The sequence below is a fragment of the Apium graveolens genome, chromosome 9, assembly GCF_009905375.1.
Source record: "Apium graveolens cultivar Ventura chromosome 9, ASM990537v1, whole genome shotgun sequence".
Classification (NCBI taxonomy): Eukaryota; Viridiplantae; Streptophyta; class Magnoliopsida; order Apiales; family Apiaceae; genus Apium; species Apium graveolens.
In genome coordinates, this window is record NC_133655.1 from 197,762,181 (window position 1) to 197,780,941 (window position 18,761).

Below are 18,761 nucleotides of genomic sequence, written 5' to 3' on the forward strand. Positions count from 1 at the left end.
AACCCACTCAGCCTCTTTAACTCAGTGCTTAGTTTAAATGCATAAGTCCTTTTCTCTGGTGAACTACTGCTCTGTTTAGCTCTTGTAGGTGGTATGTTTGCAGGTGGTGTACATCTTGGTGGTCTGAAAGGGACCAATCCTGGTGTAGGCATGAACACAGCCTTTTTCCCTACAGGACCTCTAAGCTTCTCACTGAACTGAGCATAGTTCTTGCCACTAACCTCCCATTCATCTGCACCCTTACCTTTCACCAAAGGCATCTTCTTTCTTGGAACTTTCTTAAAGAAAGCAAGGGGCTCATCATCAGCCAGCTGAACTCCTTCTGTTCCACTTTCAGCCACTGTCTTGGCCTTCTTTTGTTTCATCCTAAATGTTGAAATTGTTTCCTCAATTAAATCATCAATGCCTTGACACTTCTCTGCATCCTCCCTTTCCTGGTGATCAGCTTCATCATTTGTATAATCCTGCTCAAACAATCTCCATACATCTTCTTCACCTATCTCACTTTCATCACTGTCATCTTTTTCTTCCTCCTGTATAGGCAACTTCCCTTTACCTTTATATGGTGGCTCATTTACCTTTTTAGCACCAGTCTGTGAGCTTTGAGTTTGTGGCTCATTAATTTTAATTCCTTTTTGAGGCCTTCTCACAGCTAGCTTTTGCCTTTTCTTCTCCTTGGATGACTTGTTCACAGGTTCTGTGGTGTTGTCTTTTCTTTTCTTACTTGCCTCTTCATCAGGTGCAGCTTCATTCTCACCAGACTTCTTAGTTGGGCATTTAGAGACTCTATGGCCTGGAAGTCTGCAATTACTACAATGCATTACTCTCTTATTGGTGAACCTCTGTAGTAAAACTCCAGGGGATGGTGTTGCTTGACTTTTGCTACCTCCCTCCCACTCCTCATTTTCTTGGGCCTTCCTCTTAGTTTTTTAGGAATATCTGGTGGCAACATTATTTCAGTTGAGTGGAAATCCCAATATTCTTCCCCCTTCATTGCTTCCAGTGAAAATTTGTAGGTAGCAAGGTATTTATCCCTTTTATAGTACTCAGACACATAGTCAAGTGGTTCTTGCCTCCTTGAGTGGATAGCAGCAATGGCATGATGGCATGGTATGCCTGTGAGATCATACATTCTGCCGTCACAACTTCCATTCTCCAAATCAACTGTTACAGATCTTGTTCCACTCTTCACCTGAAACTTCTTGGCCCCATCCCAAGCAGCAGACCATTTTCTTGATTCTGTGACTAGAAAATCCAATTTCTTCTTAATTCTGGGACATATCTGGAGATTAGTGTTCAACATCTCATCCCTTCTTGTAGTCATTCTTGTCATCAGCTTATAGTGAATCTCTTGTAGCATTGTAAGCAGGGGCATAAACCTAGTCCACAAAATAGACTGTGATCAAAATAGTTACATGTACAGGGGAAACAAAACATTAAAAAAAGTTAAGTGTAAGTACCTTTCATTGATGATCCAGTTGTTGAAACTTTCAGACATGTTATTGTTTGTATTGTCAACCAAGGAATGGGTTGCAAAATGAGATCTGCACCATTGCTTGGGGTCAAACTTTGACAGGTGTGCATGGGCAGCCTTAGAATGTTTCTCAAGTTCTCTCATAGCTCTTGCATAAGCCACCTTGTGTGTTGATAATGCAATTGTCCAAAAGCACCTCTTCAAAATCCCAGTATTAAACCTGAAATAAGTGGAAGCATTAGAAACATTACACTTGAAATAAAAACAGTGAGTAAAGAATTTTAAGAGTAAGGTAAGTAACATTACTTCTTCTTGAAGTTGGCACAAAGATGCCTTGTGCAGAGTCTGTGTTCAACAGATGGTAGGAGCTCATTCACAGCATTTTCTAATCCCTTCTGCTGATCACTTATTATTGTCAATCCAAAGCCATCTTCTAAATCCAAATCATCCCTCATCAAGGAAATAAACCATCTCCAAGAATCTGTGTTCTCAGATTCAACAACAGCATAACAAATAGGAAACATTTGGTTGTTTCCATCCCTTCCAACAGCAGATAATAACTGACCACCACAAACTGTTTTAAGAAAACATCCATCTAATCCTATTACTTTTCTACAACCAGCCTTCCAGCCACTTTTCAGAGCAAAGTAGCATAGATATATCCTCTTGAACTTGACAGGATCCTCTTCATTCAATCTGGTTGTTGAAATTTTTACAGTGTTGCGAGCATTAATAAGAAGCACCTCATGACCAAAATCTCTGACCCTTGAATAATGTTGTTTAAGACTGTTTGCAATTCCTTCAAGTGCCATTTTTCTCAACCTAAGAATCTTTATCTTAGGAACTTGAATTTCCAATTCATTTTTTATAGTCTCAGCCATCTCCTTACAACTCCACTGAGGGTTCTTTCTAACAAATCACACAAGTATCTAGTTGTTGCCATTTTGTTACTGTATGGTTTAGTGCACAAGTGTGAGTCAATAAGTATTTTGATTGTGCATGTCTCACTGTCTTTATCCCTACTACACCACATGTAGAAGGGACACTCTCCCTCACAACATACTTGGCATCTTCTACCATCATTAGTAACAAACTGAACCCCTCTTCTCTCAAGGACACCATATCTCCTCACAGACTCCCTAAATTCAGCCATGCTCATAAATTTCATCCCAACTTCCCATTTTGGAACCTCATCCCTACCTCCAATTTTCTTAAATGCTCTTCTTTTCTTGGGGTTAGGTGGACCTACATACCCAATTTTAGAATTCTCATCCTCACTTGAGGATGACAGAGACCTCAAGTTTTGAGACTCAAAGCTAGAGTCTTCACTTGGAGATTTCTGAGGTATATTCATAGCATTATAAAGGCTGTCTTTAAACTTCTTAGCATTGGCCCTTATAGCATGCAACTCATCATCACTTCCACATTCATTATCAGGAACTTCACTCTCTTTATTTGATTCCTCACTTTCACTCACATTTTCATACTCAGGATCATCAGGATCATCCGTGTCATCACTCAAACCATCCTCCTCCTTTTCATTATTATCACCAACTGTTTCTACTTCTACAATTTTCTCCACAACACTAGCAATCTTATTACTCTGTTTTGGGGTGTGTGGAACATCGACTAACTCATCAAGGTCAAAATGATCAACATAAAGGTCTATCCTACCATAGGGCTTAGATAATGCTACCAAATCTCTGACAGATACATCATCATAAATTAATCTAGTCCCATCTTTAAAGTTGTGACCATCACACTTAAAATATACCAAAGCATTCACATCATATTCATATTTTACAGCAAAATCTTCAAGATCCCGAAACGATAACAAATCACTATCAAAATCTTTAATAACTTCAGTTCTACCCCCAACATAAGTGACAGTAGGAGGAGGTGTGAAATCACCGTTATGGTGAAGATATATAGTGGTAGACATGCTGTGAAAATACAAAATAACACATAAATATACACCTACATACATATAAAATCAAATGCACACATACATACGTCTCAACACATACATGAGTTCATATATTAAACAACACGGACATACCTTTTACTGTAGAGATTGAAGATGTAGGTTGGTAATCCAACTCCTAAACGCCCTCAATCGACCAATTTTATGAATGATCCAACCCTCAATTGACCGATTTTATGATTAGGGTTTTTTTCCCCAATTCTCCACTCACACCTAATTGCTCTCTGTTTGTTTTATGATAGTTTATATTTCTTTTTCCCTATTATAATTCCTCCTGCTTAGTTGGCGTACACGTAAACCGCCACCTGTTGCCATGTCACTCCACGTGTAACTTCCGTTACGACTGTAACGTCTCCCGTCAAGTCAACAATGAAGACTAACGGGCCTATCATTACTTGCAACTACAGTGGTGCAAGTGAGACGCCGGTAGCTTGAGTGTGTTTTCTGATATGTGCCCTTCAGTTAAGTGACCATATTGAGATTTAACCCTATATCAAGATATTATTTTCTCCGGTATTTAAACTACTCATAATTCAAGTTATAAAATATTAAAATATATTTTTAATATATAAATAAAAAGCCCGGATAAAGCCCGGTTGGGCCAACCCGGCATGGCCCGCGGGCCTAAAACAGGCCTTATATTTCTTAGGATGCCCGGCCGGCACGATTTTTAAAAAAGCCCGGTCCGATCCGTTTTCAAAAAAATGGGTTTTTTAAGCCCGACCTGATAGGCTTTTTGTGCATCTCTGATCACGAGGTTTTAAAAAGTATAAACTACTAGTACTAGTACGTGTGAAAATTGATAAAAATTGAAACGATTAAAACTGAACTAAATTAAAACCGAAAAATCAAATCGGTACTAATGGCCCAATTTCAGTTTTGAATTTAAACCGAACCGCTAAAACCGAAATCTAATCGATTATTATAATAATAATATATAATAAATAAATTTATATGATAAAAAATAGAATTATATAATATCTAGAGTATGTTAATTGCAGAAAAATATAGATGTCCAGACTCCAGAGTGTTACTTGTTATGATGTTATAATGTTACAGGACTATATATACATCTTTAACATCTTAAATTTTGGTCATGTTATGTTCACAGTGAGCATGCATAAGTGTATCTTTAAGTTCAGATAAAAATATGTTAGATATATTTGATAATGTCATGACTAATATGATTTGTGTTTAGTTTTCAGATCTTACTTAACTGGAAATCAGCACTTATACTGAAATCAGAACTTAAGATATCAGAACTTAAGTTGTCAGAACTTAAGTTATCAAGAGATATTTATCAGGAGATAATATCAGGACTTAAGTAAACTTTCAGATAAGGAAGGCGGCTGATTGAAATGAAAGAAGATCAAGACAAACGCAAGAAGAGATATACATGAAGAAGGAATTCTATAAAGAATAGAATACTTGGAAGAAAAGATAACTAGTTGATATATTTTAGGAAGCAGAATCATATTCAATATCAATTAGAATTTATCTTGTAACTGTGTAGTATATAAACACAGACATAGGGTTTACACTATATGTGTTATCATAATTGAAGTTATTATTTATTGTAACCCTAGCAGCTCTCGTGATAAGTTGTTCATCACTGAGAGAGAGCAGTTCCATATTGTAACAGAGTTTATTGTGTTAAATAAAATCTATTTTCTGTGTTCTTATATTCAATTTGATTGTGATAAACACTGTATTCAACCCCCTTCTACAATGTGTGAGACCTAACAAGTGGTAACAGAGCAGCTCTATAAACACACAAACAGTTTAAGATCCAAAAACAATCATGTCTGAAGAAGAACAAACTCCAACCAAACCCACCAAAACTGAAGAACCTCCAAAGACTCAAATCCATAGTCGATATGAGACTATTAGAGTTCCCATACTGAAATCATCTGAATATCCCATATGGAAGGTGAGGATGTCTATGTTTCTGGAAGCTACAGATCCAGAATACCTTGACAGAATCAATGAAGGACCACACAAGCCAACCAAACTCTCTATTGTAGGTGAACCAGCAAAGTCTGTTCCAAAGGAGAAGAGTGATTACACTGCTGAAGATATTTCATCGATTGCTAAGGATGCTAAGGTACGACACTTGCTGCATAGTGCCATTGATAATGTCATGTCAAATTCAAATAGGGTAATTAACTGCAAGACTGCAAATGAGATATGTGATGCCTTGGAGACAAGATGCCAGGGAACTGATTCAATTAAGAAGAACATGAAGACTATACTCACTCAAGAGTATGAGTACTTTGACTCAAAACCTGATGAGTTATTGACTGGTTTATATGACAGATTTGTCAAACTCTTGAATGATTTGTCACTGGTTGACAAGGAATATGATCTTGAAGATTCAAATCTCAATTTACTGTTAGCTCTTCCTGAAAGTTGGGATTTGAAGGCCACCACTATAAGAGACAACTATAATCTTGAAGAAACAACTCTTGATGAAATTTATGGGATGCTCAAGACTCATGAACTTGAGATGGAACAAAGAAGCAAGAGGAATGGAAGAAAGTCAAGGACAGTTGCTCTAAAGGCTGATGAGGAATCCCCCAAATCAGCTGCCTCAAGAAAATGCAAAGGAAAAGCTCTCATTACAAAGTCTGATACTGGATCATCAAGTTCTGAGAGTGATGATGACTCAGAAACTGAAAGCTTACCTGAGATAGATGCTGATGAAGAGATGATGAAGCTTTGTGCTCTTATGGTGAAAGGAATCACAAGGATTGCATACAGGAAATTCAGAAAGGGAAAGAAATTTTCCAGGAAATGTGCAATTTCTGATAAGAAGAATTTCAGAAAATCTGAAGGCAAAGGAGGAAAGCCTGACAGAGGAGATTACTCAAATGTCAAGTGCTACAACTGTGGTGAGAAAACCCACATATCTCCTGATTGCAAAAAAGTGAAGAGTGACAAAGGCAAGGCTCTTGTCACAAAGAAGAAAAGCTGGACAGACACTTTAGATTCTGAAAGTAAGGTGAACTATGCCTTGATGGCAAATGCTGATAGCAGTTCTGATAATACTGAGTTAAAGGTACCTCAAACTACTTATGCCTTTCATACTGATGATATTACTGAGTTGAGAAGATATCTTAAAATCATGTTCATTAGTTATAAAGATCAAACTTTAACATGTGAAAGATTAACTTCTGAAAATCTTGCTTATAAAAAGAGGAATGATTATTTAGAAAAAGAATTAGTCATGTTCCATCAAACTCAGAAAGATAGAGATGATGCCTTTTATGTTAGGGATGAAGTACTTAAAATAAATGAATCTCTAAAAACTGAGTTAGAAAAGGAAAGAGAGATTATCATGACTTTGACTAACTCTGGCAGAACAACTCAGAATTTGTTAAGTAGTGGAAACTGGAAAGAAGGCTTGGGTTATGGAGATGATAAGAATGATAAGGGAACTGTAGAAATTGAGCCTGTAGTTGTTAAACAAAAGCCAAAGGTAAATCCTGTTAAGTTTGTAGCTGTAAAGTCTGATATTGATAAATCAAAATTTAAAGAGAAATTAACTTCTGACAAACCAAAACAGGATAAGCCAACTGAAGTTAACATAGGCTTAATGACTAAGAAGCAACTTAAGCATAAGCTGAAAGATGTTAAGAATGTAAATAAGGTAAAGCTCCCTAGGAAAAATAGGAATGGAAAGGAAGGTGTGAATAAAAGTAATGATTATAAGCCTGTTCCTAATGCTCCTAGAAAGAAATGTCATAAATGTGGAAATTCTAACCATCTGGCTTCTTTTTGCAGGAATAATAAGAACATAAACTCCTTACCTTCAAAGTCAGGAGTCAAGAGTCAGTCTGTTAGATATAGGCCACAAAATCCTTATTTTCATTGTGGTAGTTTATGGCATTCCATTTATACTTGTAAGGAATATCATAGTTTGTACTATGATTATTATCAAATAAAACCTTCTTTAAAGAAAGTTAGTATTATTCCTTCTAGTGTAAGTTCTGATACAAAGTCTGATAGTGTAAATGCTGATAAGAAAAATGTTAACATAAACTCTGATACTAAATCCGCTGCAAAATGTTAACAAACTTAATAAGGCCAAAGGATCCAAGCAAGTCTGGGTCCTTAAAACTAATCATTAGTGGTCTTTGTGATTGCAGGGCAACATGAAAAACATCCTAGTTCTGGACAGTGGATGTTCATGACATATGACTGGAAATAAAGCCCTGCTATCAGACTTTGTGGAGAAAGCTGGCCCAAGTGTTTCTTATGGAGATGGCAACATGGGAAACACCTTGGGATATGGCAATATAAATCTGGGGAATGTCATTATTGCAAAAGTAGCTCTAGTCTCAGGACTTAAACATAATTTGCTGAGTGTTAGTCAAATCCGTGACAGAGGTTATCATGTGGATTTCTTTGAAGAACATTGTAAAGTTGTAAGCAAATCTACAGGCAAAGTTGTTCTGAAAGGATACAGACATGGTAACATTTATGAAGCCAAGCTTTCAACAAGTACTGATGGTTCTGCAATCTGTCTGTTAAGTAGAGCATCAATTGAAGAAAGATGGAATTGGCACAAGAAAATCTCTCATTTAAATTTCAACAATATAAATGAACTAGTCAAGAAAAATCTTGTGAGAGGTTTGCCAAAATCAGTATTTGCTCCTGATGGCCTTTGTGATTCCTGTCAAAAGGCAAAACAAAGAAAATCTTCATTCAAGAGCAAGACTGAATCTTCAAATCTTGAGCCCTATCACCTACTACATGTTGATCTATTTGGTCCAGTGAATGTCATGACTATTGCAAAGAAGAAATATACTATGGTCATAGTGGATGAGTTGACCAGATATACATGGGTGTATGTTAGGTCACACATACTGTAGATGGGGTGAATACAGTGTATAATACAATCAAATCGAACTTTAAAATCTTAAGTAACAGAAAACAAACTTTATTGAAACAATAAACTCTGTTACAGTATGGAACTGTTACCTCTCAGTGATGAACAAATATCACGAGAGCTGCTAGGGTTACAATGAATAATCTTTTCGAATATTATAACACTTATAGTGTAAAACCCTATGTCTGTGTTTATATACTACACAGTTACAAGATAATCACTAATTGATATGGAATATAATTCTGCTTCCTAAAATATATCAATCATATATCTTTTCTTCCAAGTATTCCATTCTTCACGGAACTCCTTCTTCATGCATATCTCTTCTTATGTTTATCTTGATCTTCTTTCCTTTAATCAGCTACTGTCCTTATCTGACCGTCCTTCAGCACTTAAGTTCTGATATCCATCTTCTGATGATTATCTCCTAATAATATAAGTACTGATATCCTTAAGTCCTGACTTATAGTATAAGTACTGATCAACAGTTAAGTACTGATTTGTCCTGTTTAAGTAAGATCTGAAATCTAAACATAAAACATATTAGCCATGACATTATCAAATATATCTAACAATCTCCCCCAACTTGTAAATTAGCATAATATACAAGTTTAACAGATATTTGATGATGTCAAAAACATTAAGTACAAATGCATAAGAATTAGACTAGATAACTACAACTTACAGTCCTTAAAGCTTTACCAATATTCAACTTCTGATAACAACTTCAGTCTGTACAAATATCAGAATTTAAGCAGTTGTAAATCTTTGACTTGGCTTCATCTTCTGATCTCTTTGATGTCAGGAGTTGTTCTGAGATAGTTCTTCAACAAACATCTCTCAGCATATCTAAGTTCATCAATCATTCTCCTTTTGGCATCTTTAAGCTCTGCAGTATCTTCACCAATTTGAAAGATTGCAGCTCTGAGATCATTGATCTTTTCTTTTATTATACCCTGATCCAGTCTGATCAAATAAGCTTTAGCAGACTCAAGATTGAATTCCACAACCCTGTACCCCAGAAAGGTAGTTATAATCTTAGCAGTGTTGGGCTTCATTTCAACTATATCACCATTGTGATCTCTGTACTTAGGAACGTCTGTGCTGTCAGACTTAACAGAATAAAGCCTTTTCTGTCTCTGAATCTGTTCTTTTAAATAGTTTGCAGCAGTTCCTGTCATTCTGTCATCCACTTAAAGTAAGAATAATACATGCTCCAATTCTTCAAAATACTTCAATGGAATGGCATTTTGCCTTATATGATAAACCCTACCATCTGTCATGAAATACAACAAGATGTGTTCTTTCAAGTAGGTATGGTAAACCATCTGTACGGATTCCAGTTGATTCAATCTCTCAGGAGTTGCTCCAATACCTGGTTCACTCAAGGAAGTTGGATCATTGGTAGTGTTATATATTCTTCTTTCATCAGCACTTCTCAATCCAGTTTTATCTCTTGCTTCCTTTCCAGTAACTACTCTTGCTTCAAAACCACTTGCAGTAATCTTCAAAGGTTGAGTCTGTTTTGCTTTAGTGAATCCTGGTAGGAGTCTCTTTGGTCTATCTTCTGATATCAAGTTAACTTGAGCTATGTCAGAGGCTACTTGCTTCTTTTGAATATCAGAACTTACAATTTCTTGAGTCTGAACAACTTGAGCCATGTCAGAGGTTGTTTTAAGAACTTGTCTTGAAGTCAGAGCAAGATTATCCTTTTCATCAGTAATTTCTTCATCCTCAGGAGGCACATAAACCTTGATAGGTTCACCAACCTTTTCTTTACCCTTGGATCTTGGATCTATCTGCGGTTGTGATCTAGTCAATGTTGCTTCAGTATGTGTCCTTTCTTTGATCATAATGCCTTTGACTTTTGGAAGTGGCTTTTTATCAGAAGCTTCAGATTTAGATGTGACTTTCTCTGATTTAAGCCTGACTTCTTCTTCCTTTAAACTTTCCAAGTCCATTCCTGGATTTTCCTGAAGAAATAACTGTCTTGACATTTCCTCATCAAGATCTAAAAGTTCATCAGAACTTATCCTTTTACCAGTAGCAGAACTTATTCTTTTTCCAGTATCAGAACTTGTCCTGTGACTAGCTTGTCTTGATGTGAATCCTCTACCTTGACTATGACCTCTACCCATTCCAGAGTTTCCTTGGTCATCTTTTCCATCATCCTTACCTTTCAGTGTCTTGTCAGTCTTGCATTTGGACTTAATTACTTTCTCCCCCTTTTTGGCATCAGCAGGTAGTAGAAGAGAGATAAGCAATTCCACTGAGGTATGGATTTCAGTAAGTTGTGATTGCTGAGAAGCTTGATTTTTTAGAATATCATCAATCTGAGCTTGTTGATGATCTTGAGTCTTCTCAATAGCAGCAACCCTGTCAATGGTAGGTTGGAAGAACTTTTTCTTATCAAGTTTCCAAACTTGGTCCTGTTTGATAAGTTCTTCCTGAATCTTGTGTAGCTCTGCATGAGTAGTTGAGTGAAGACCTTGTAGATGTTTAGTACTCAATGCAGTGACTCTAAGTTGGGTTTTGAAATCATCAGAATTTAACATTTCATTAGCTTTAGTCAAGTGCTCAGCAAGATGCTTTTCAGTTGGAACACAGGAAACTGAGTTCCATTCCTTAGTCCACTCCTGTCCTGCAGGAGTTTCACTCCAAGGTACTGGTGCTTCACCGATAACAAACTTCTTAACCAGTTCAGACTTAGGAAGAGTCTGTTGAGGAGTATGTCCTGAAGGACCTGCTGTATCAGCATCTGCAGTTAGAGCAGCATCACCAGTATCTCCAGCATTTGTAGCATCAGAACTTAAAGAATCAGTATCTTCTGCTAAAACAATAGTGTGAGTAGCAATGGAGGCTTCAGCATCCTCTAATTGCTGATCTGGTTCTAAGTTCTGATCAACATCCATATCCGGATGCTCACCTAAAGTCTGATCATCAGCATCATGATGCAGAGAAGGTGTTGTTGATAACTCTGGAGTTTGAACAGCATCAGTTACAGGTGTTGTAGAAGGATTAGTTGCTGTTGGAGCTTCTAAGAGAATTACTTCAGGCACAACCAAGTTTTGAACATCAATATCAGCACTTGTGCCTGGATCAATAGGAGACACAGATGGTGTGTTAGCCTTTTCATAAACAACTTCCTGAGATGGAGTTGATGGAGAAGAAGTGACTTGAGCAAATTCCTTGTCTTGTGAGATCAGAGATTCCTGATCCCCTTCCTTAGCTGCTTCCTCTTCATCATCTAAAACTGGCCTTTTTGCCCTCTGTTTCTTGTATCTCATTGTTGATTTGGATTCCTTGGGAGTTTCAGGAACTGTCATTCTTCTAAGCCTTTTGAGAAGCCTAGATCCCCCAATTCCAGAATCCTTCTGAGAAGTCTCTTTCTCAGCTTCACTTACAACAACATCTGAAGAAGGAACCTGTTCCTCAGTATCAGATTCATCTCGCAAGGCAATCCTCCTTCTCTTTTGAGGTGTTTGAGGAACAGTCTTTGTCCTCTTTGGCTTGGAGGATGAAGGTTGATCAGTCTGTGAAGTGGAGAGATAGGATTTGATATATGTCCTGAGGGTAGGTTGAGTAGAATGAGTGGTAGGTGCTGAGGATGATGGTTTTTGGGTGTTTGGTGTTGGTTGGACATCAGAGTAAACAGATCTATAAGTATCAAGATCAACATTTACTAGGATCTGTTTTACAGACTGAGGAATCTGTAATGGTCTAACCACTGTTTTCTTAGTGTCAGCATTTACCAGGTCATTAAAGTAGCGTTTTGCAACTTTAAAAGGTGGGGTTGAGGAACTGACTAATTGAGGTTCATCAGTACAATAAGTATAAATAAGTTGACGGAATCTAGCAAAATAGACAACATTCCTATCCTCTGTCATCCTATCCCCAATAAAACCAATTATACCAGTTGCAAAATCAAAATAAGTTTGATTGATAATTGCATACCCGATGAGCTGACTCAGAATTGGGATAGCATCAAAATTCGAACATTTGTTCCCAAAAGCTTTGGTGATGCAGTCGAAGAAGAAACTCCATTCTCTTCTGATATTAGCCCGTTTCAACTGCCCAAGTTTTGCCAAACTCTTTTCATATCCCAATTCAGCCATTTACTCCTGAAGAGCTGAATCCTCTGGAATTGAAAAAGTACACTCTTCTGGGAGATGTAGAGCCTTGCGTATTGTAGCAGGAGTGACTGCATAAGATGAATCACCCACTTCGAAGACAATACTGGGAGTGCCATATTTACCACCATCATCAAAGTGCCCAGTCCGCCAAAACGTCAGAACTTGTTGGCTCGAAAAGACTTCAGGCTGAGTTAATGCATACCCAACCTCACTGTGTGCAAGAAGATCTTGCACAAAATGCAATTCAGATGGAGCTTCAATATGATCAAGAATTGCAGCATAGTTGTTTGGAACAAACTTAGCTCCATCAATGATTAAATCCTTAGGTGCCATGTGAAAAATTGAGATTCAAAAGTGCCTGTTAGGTGTTTGATAAAATGTCTGTATGAAAAACCAACGTGAGAGGAAAAGAGAAAGAGAGTAAAAGTAAGTAGAGAGAAAAAGTATGAAGGAAATAAAAGATTAAAGAAATCCTCTCTCTGTTGTACTTATACTCTGAAAAAAAATGTTACCGTTGGACACCTGTCAGACATGCAGTAATAACGGATAGTTACTGGGCTCGAGAAAACAGGAATCATTACTTACCCACTTGCCTGTTTTCAAGGGAAAACCGTTCCACTTACCCAGATGTTCCATTAATCAAGGTGAAACAGTTTTAATTCAAAATTGAAACCGTTCTCACTGATTTAATTATTTTTCACTGCATCATTAATATTCTGAAAATAAATCACGTGAAAATGACCAAGATAAATTAGATGAGTAAGTGTTGATAAAGAAAAATCAGAACTTAAATTAAAACAGAATTTATATGGTCATCAGAATATCAATCAGGATTTATCAATGCATTACAAAATTACTTAGAGACAAAATCTTGAAGTAAAAACAAATTTCATTAATATATCAAGAGAATACATTCATGAAATGGAAATTACATCAGTACTTATACAAGATTTCCCTAAGCTACTAAACCTAACATCAACAGCCTTAGTCCTAGCTCAAGAAGCAGGGCAAGGCGGATGATGAAGAAAAACAGAAAGAAGACGAGATTAAGTCATCTCTTCTTCCTACTCTCGACAAACAGAATGGCGAGTCGGATGATTCGCTCTTGCTGGCGGAGAGCTTCCAGCCTTTCCTCCTCCAATCGCTCCAGATGGCGATGGTAGTCCATATAGAAAAACAGAAGGTGGGTCAGTACCTCCTGTGGGACAGAGTCCCAGATCTCCTCATGAATGGTCGTGACATGACAAACAATTTCAACTATACTTCTTTTTCTTTAAACGAAAGTAGTTATTTAAACTCATGTATTACTTGAACATAAGCTTATAAGATATCCGTGTAGAGATTTTTTGCGCATTTTTTAGAAATAACCTAATTGTTTTTAGTCTTGTCATGTTACTTGACACTAAAAGATAAAGAACAAAAACGCAAAACTATTAGCTAATTACAACTTATACGGGAGTGCTCTGTGCTAATGCTGCTACTGAGTTTGGATTTTGGAACCGGACTATTGGAGACAGTAATGGACTCCATTAGTTGTAGATTTTTATTTCTATATATTTTAGCTCATTTTAGTTATTTTATACGCGCCGGTGAATTTCTCTTCTAAATACATTTATGCTAAAAGTTATCTATCATGAGATTTCTAATAATATAATTGTGACATAATTTTTTTTACAACTTCATCAACCCAACCCGTCAAATGATTAATATGGTTGGGTTTTTTTAAATTTTTCGAGATTAATGGGTTGAAATTTTTGTAACTCGTCCTAAATGGGTTGGGTCATTAAAAGGGTCAAACCGACCCAATTCGGCCCATGTGCAGCCCTACTAGAAATCCCTCGAGGATTTATATATGAATATATATATATATATATATATATATTTTCGCGAAATCTTGTGTTCTACATTTTAATTTCCTAAACACTATTTAACTCAAGAACATTAAACCACTAACCAAACACTAAATTATTTATCCACAAAAAAAATCAAAAGAATTTATCGTATCGAAGGTACCTTATTGCACAGAAAGGCACTATTTTTGGAACACCGACAACAAGTACCAATAATACCATATGTTGCTTATAACAATATAATATCAATTTTTTAAAATAAATGTGTTATCTAAAAATTAATTTTTAGGACGAACGAATCAAATAAAATTATATTTCTCTTATAATAATATAATAAAAAAATTTATTAATTTATTTTTTAAATTTTATCCCGTATATATTTAAAATCACCACCTTTCAAAAAAAGAGTTAACACCTTCTAAAAAATGTAAATAAAGCTTTATTTATTTATTTTCAAAACTTTGTTCCCTACATATATAAAATCATTTTTTTAATATTCATGTTCTACTGCCACTAATTTAGATTTCAGTATCCGACCAGAACTCACCAGCGCTTATTTAAAGATAATAACAATAAAATAAATCTATTTTATTTAAAATATACCGATCTATAAAATGGGGTATGTCTATTTCCGTTTATTTTCGAAAATTTGCTAATATTTGTCCAAAAATATAAATTAAAAAAAGTAAAATTATTTTATGAACTAATCTAACATATTTATTAAAATAACGCATACACGTCTATTTTGGATAAGCATATTTTAGGAAATATAAAAAAATTCAAAAATATTAAAACTGTAAATTATAATCTATGCTATATTACACTATTATAAGTAAAATAAGGTGCATCTATTTTTTTATTTAGCAAAAATATAAAACAAGATGTATCCAAAATATTAAAATTTTGATCGATCCGGTAGTAGGTTATTACTTAGATCGAGTAATGTGCTATTTATTTTTAACTATTTCAACAATTGACAATTAAAAAAATTAATTTAAAATAATCTGAACAATCTAATTATCACATATCTAACATCAATTTAGTTTGACAAGTCTAAGATATGCATCTTTAATACCTGCCTTTCAAAAAACATCTTTTAAGACTTGGTATATGAGTTTATTTATAACTTAAAAAAGTATATTAATGATAAAAAAATATATTATAAAAAATAATTTAAATAAATATAACTTAAATTATATAATCACAAAGCTACAGATTATACACAGACAAATATCAAAATACCATTTTTTCAAGATGTTTGGTCTAGCATGCCCATCTAATACGGTAATTCGGGCAACACATCTATTTTTTTAGTCAAGACGCATATGTTTTTTTAAAAAGCGGGTGAAACGCGTATTCGTCACGTGTATCACATGCTGATATGCATGTTCGTCACACGTATGTTAATACGAATGTTCCAAATACGTATCACCACCTAATACGAAATTCTAGAATGCGGATCAGGCCTGATACGCTTAACAAAATAGCACAACACCCTAATACTGCAGACGAATTAACGTATCTCATGAATATTTTGGGCCAAAATTTTGAAATGTGATAAATAGTGCTATAAAAAATTAAAAATGGGGTATTTTGGTGACAATCCCAATTATATATACATATAATTATTTCAACTAAAGCAATTTTTTAAAAAATAAAAACATGTTATCGAATTATTATACTATATTTAATATAAAATAATATTTAAAAATAAAAATTTAATAATAAAAATATAATATAAATAGAAAAAAGAACTAGTTAGCCCGTGATAGGCTAGTATTTACGGCTATAATTCGAGGCGGGTGGCTCGTGAGCTCGCCCGACTCAAACTCATTTAAGTGGGCTCGACTCGGCTCGTTTTGTTAAACGAGCCGAGTTCGGGCAGAGGTTCCGACTCGTTTAATAACTCGAGTCGGCTCAGCTCGACTCGTGAAATTAAACGAGCCGAGTTCGGGTAGAGATTTAGCCTCGATTAAGTGTAAAATTAAACGAGTCGGCTCGCTCAACTCGTTAAAACTGGCTCGTTTAGCTAAACGAGTCGGCTCGCTCGACTCGTTAAAACTGGCTCGTTTAGCTAAACGTGTCAGTTCGACTCGACTCGTAAAATTAAATGAGGCTCGGCTCGACTTGATTAATCTCAGCTCGAATTACGCCCGGCTCGAAACTCGACTCGCTCATCCCGAATTACACCCCTACTAGTATTACTATAAGGCTGTTTGGACAGTCTTGATTCCAATTGGGTAAAAAACCAAAATACCCACCACTTGGTGTAATATCCGGAAAAGTTATGTGAATATTTTATGTTAAATAAATAAATATTATGTGTTTATATAAGTTAAAATATTTATTATCATGAAAGTACATGTTTTAAATGCTATTTGTGTTTTCGTGCGGATCAGAAAATTTTTCGATTATTATGTGTTTAAACTGCAATTATATGAATCGATCTTTAATTTGGACTCGTATTTAATTACGTCTTTATCAAGATACCTGTTTTATTTCGTTTATTTGCATTTGGACGTATTTTATGCTTATTCGGGTTTCTGTTAATTTACGTATCTTTTTATTTTTCAAAAATAAACGGACCGGGACCCCACCGGGACGTTAAACCCCATAAAATCCGTGTTCTTATTTTTATCACTGATTTTGATCGATTTAGAAAACCAAATCAGACGTTCTGCATATCACATTAATCCTTGTTTCAAGCTCTATCCATCCATACCAATTTCAGAACCTGAGGTGAAGTAAATTATAAAATCGATTTTGTGTTCTTGAGGCTTGAATTCATTTTTGATTTAGAATGATTGTTGATTGATTTCAATGTTATAGGTAGCTTTAAAATAATCAGGAGGGTCAATTTAGTATTAAGATTTGTTAATTTTGGTTTGGATTTCATGAAGTTCGCATTTTGAGTTTTGTTGCTTTTTTTATTCGAATTTGTGTTCTTGTTAATGATTGTCGAATGATATGGTTAGGGGTATTAGATTCCCTGTTTCCTTAGCTTCATTTTGATATAAAACCCATCGATTTTGGTATAGTAATCGTTGATTTCGTTCTTGGCCGAGGTAGTGTTCCTGAGGTTGCCGGAATCCGATTCAAATTCTCGGCTGGATTCTCAGATATTGACGTTGTTGCCGTGATTATCGTTGTCTGGAGGTATGGGAATGATACCGGGGGGGGGGGGCAGGAAACGGTTTTAAACAGTCGTTATTGAGCCGTTTTGAACCTGCCGGAGGGGTTTCCGGTGACCGAAACCGGCAACTGGCATCTGGGATTTCCAGAAACCGGCGCCGTGTTCTTGGTTCCCGCCGGTCAGTCACCCAACTCCAGCCGCCCTCTGATCCTCCCTGTTCCAGAATAAATTGATAAACACTGTTTCTGCCATATTTTATTTTATTTTTAATTCAAAATTCAATTTCAATTTTTAAAACCATTTATTTTATTTTTAAAAATCATTTATTTATTTTTTGAAATTATAAAAATTATTTTTTATTTCCAAAAATAATTTCTTTTATTATTTACAAAAATCTAATTTGATTTAATTATTTATAATTCAGTTTAGTTAATTATTTATGAATTTAATTAATTGATTAAAATCATTTAATCAATTAATTTCATTTATAAATAGTTAAATAAATGTAAATTATTTATAATTAATTCAAATAATTTATAAAAATTGTTTTAAACTTTTAAACTTTATATTTTGGTATTTAAAAGTCAATTAATATTATTATTAATTGATTTAATTCGATCTAATTCTTATTTTATTCATAATAAATAAACCGTTCGTCCGTTTAATACGAAACGGACGCGTACAGACTCAGAAAAACATTACGCTTTCAATAAAAATACTTTTGAGACCTAATTTATTTTGTATTGCAATGTTATTAGATTTGTTAGTCCTTTTGAGTCGGTATCTGATCGGTAAATGTTATTATTGACTTGATTTTAATTCTGAACATACGGAGACCTATGTTTTGACGATCTGACTTATGTGTTACATCAAATATATGATTACGTGATATATGAATACCATGATTATGTGTTATATGATATGCATGCTATCTGTTTACAGTTTTAAAATGCCTTGATTAGTTATAAACGATCGGGTAGATGTCAAGACGTATAGTTACGTCGATTGAGTTTGGTTCTGTCAGTTAAGTTAGTCCTTTTATTTATAGAATCGAGTAGCAAGGAGTGGAGTCAAGTGTTAGACGGAGTTAGTAGCCAGCAACTATAAGCAGGGTTTTAGTAAGAAGTTATTGAGCATACCAGGCAAGTACCCTAACTCCACTTATCGTTTAAGTGACGTTTATTTTGAATCATATTCTACAAGTATATCTATTTTCACTTATTGTTCAAGTGATACTATTATGAATTATATTCTGCAATATCTATATCTTCACTTATCGTTCAAGTGATGATTATT

The 18,761-nt window shown here is 35.2% G+C and overlaps 1 protein-coding gene across 1 annotated transcript; it reads right to left on the bottom strand.

Annotated features, from left to right (window-relative positions):
• Positions 1-820: 820 nt before the first annotated feature.
• Positions 821-2,286, bottom strand: LOC141685845 (uncharacterized). Its single transcript, XM_074490923.1, has 3 exons — positions 1,808-2,286; positions 1,461-1,694; positions 821-1,379 (listed from the first exon to the last, which is right to left on the bottom strand). The coding sequence occupies exons 1-3, from the start codon at positions 2,284-2,286 to the stop codon at positions 821-823; spliced, it is 1,272 nt and encodes a 423-aa protein (XP_074347024.1).
• Between the last annotated feature and the right edge of the window lie 16,475 nt (positions 2,287-18,761).

What these genes read in the sequence shown, in the direction of transcription:
- LOC141685845 (XM_074490923.1), bottom strand. Translation starts at nt 2,286, where the DNA reads ATGGCACTTGAAGGAATTGCAAACAGTCTTAAACAACATTATTCAAGG. An exon ending in GAACACAGACTCTGCACAAG is followed by an intron (nt 1,695 to 1,807) that starts GCATCTTTGTGC and finishes CACTTATTTCAG; the next exon opens with GTTTAATACTGGGATTTTGA. An exon ending in AACTGGATCATCAATGAAAG is followed by an intron (nt 1,380 to 1,460) that starts GTACTTACACTT and finishes TTTGTGGACTAG; the next exon opens with GTTTATGCCCCTGCTTACAA.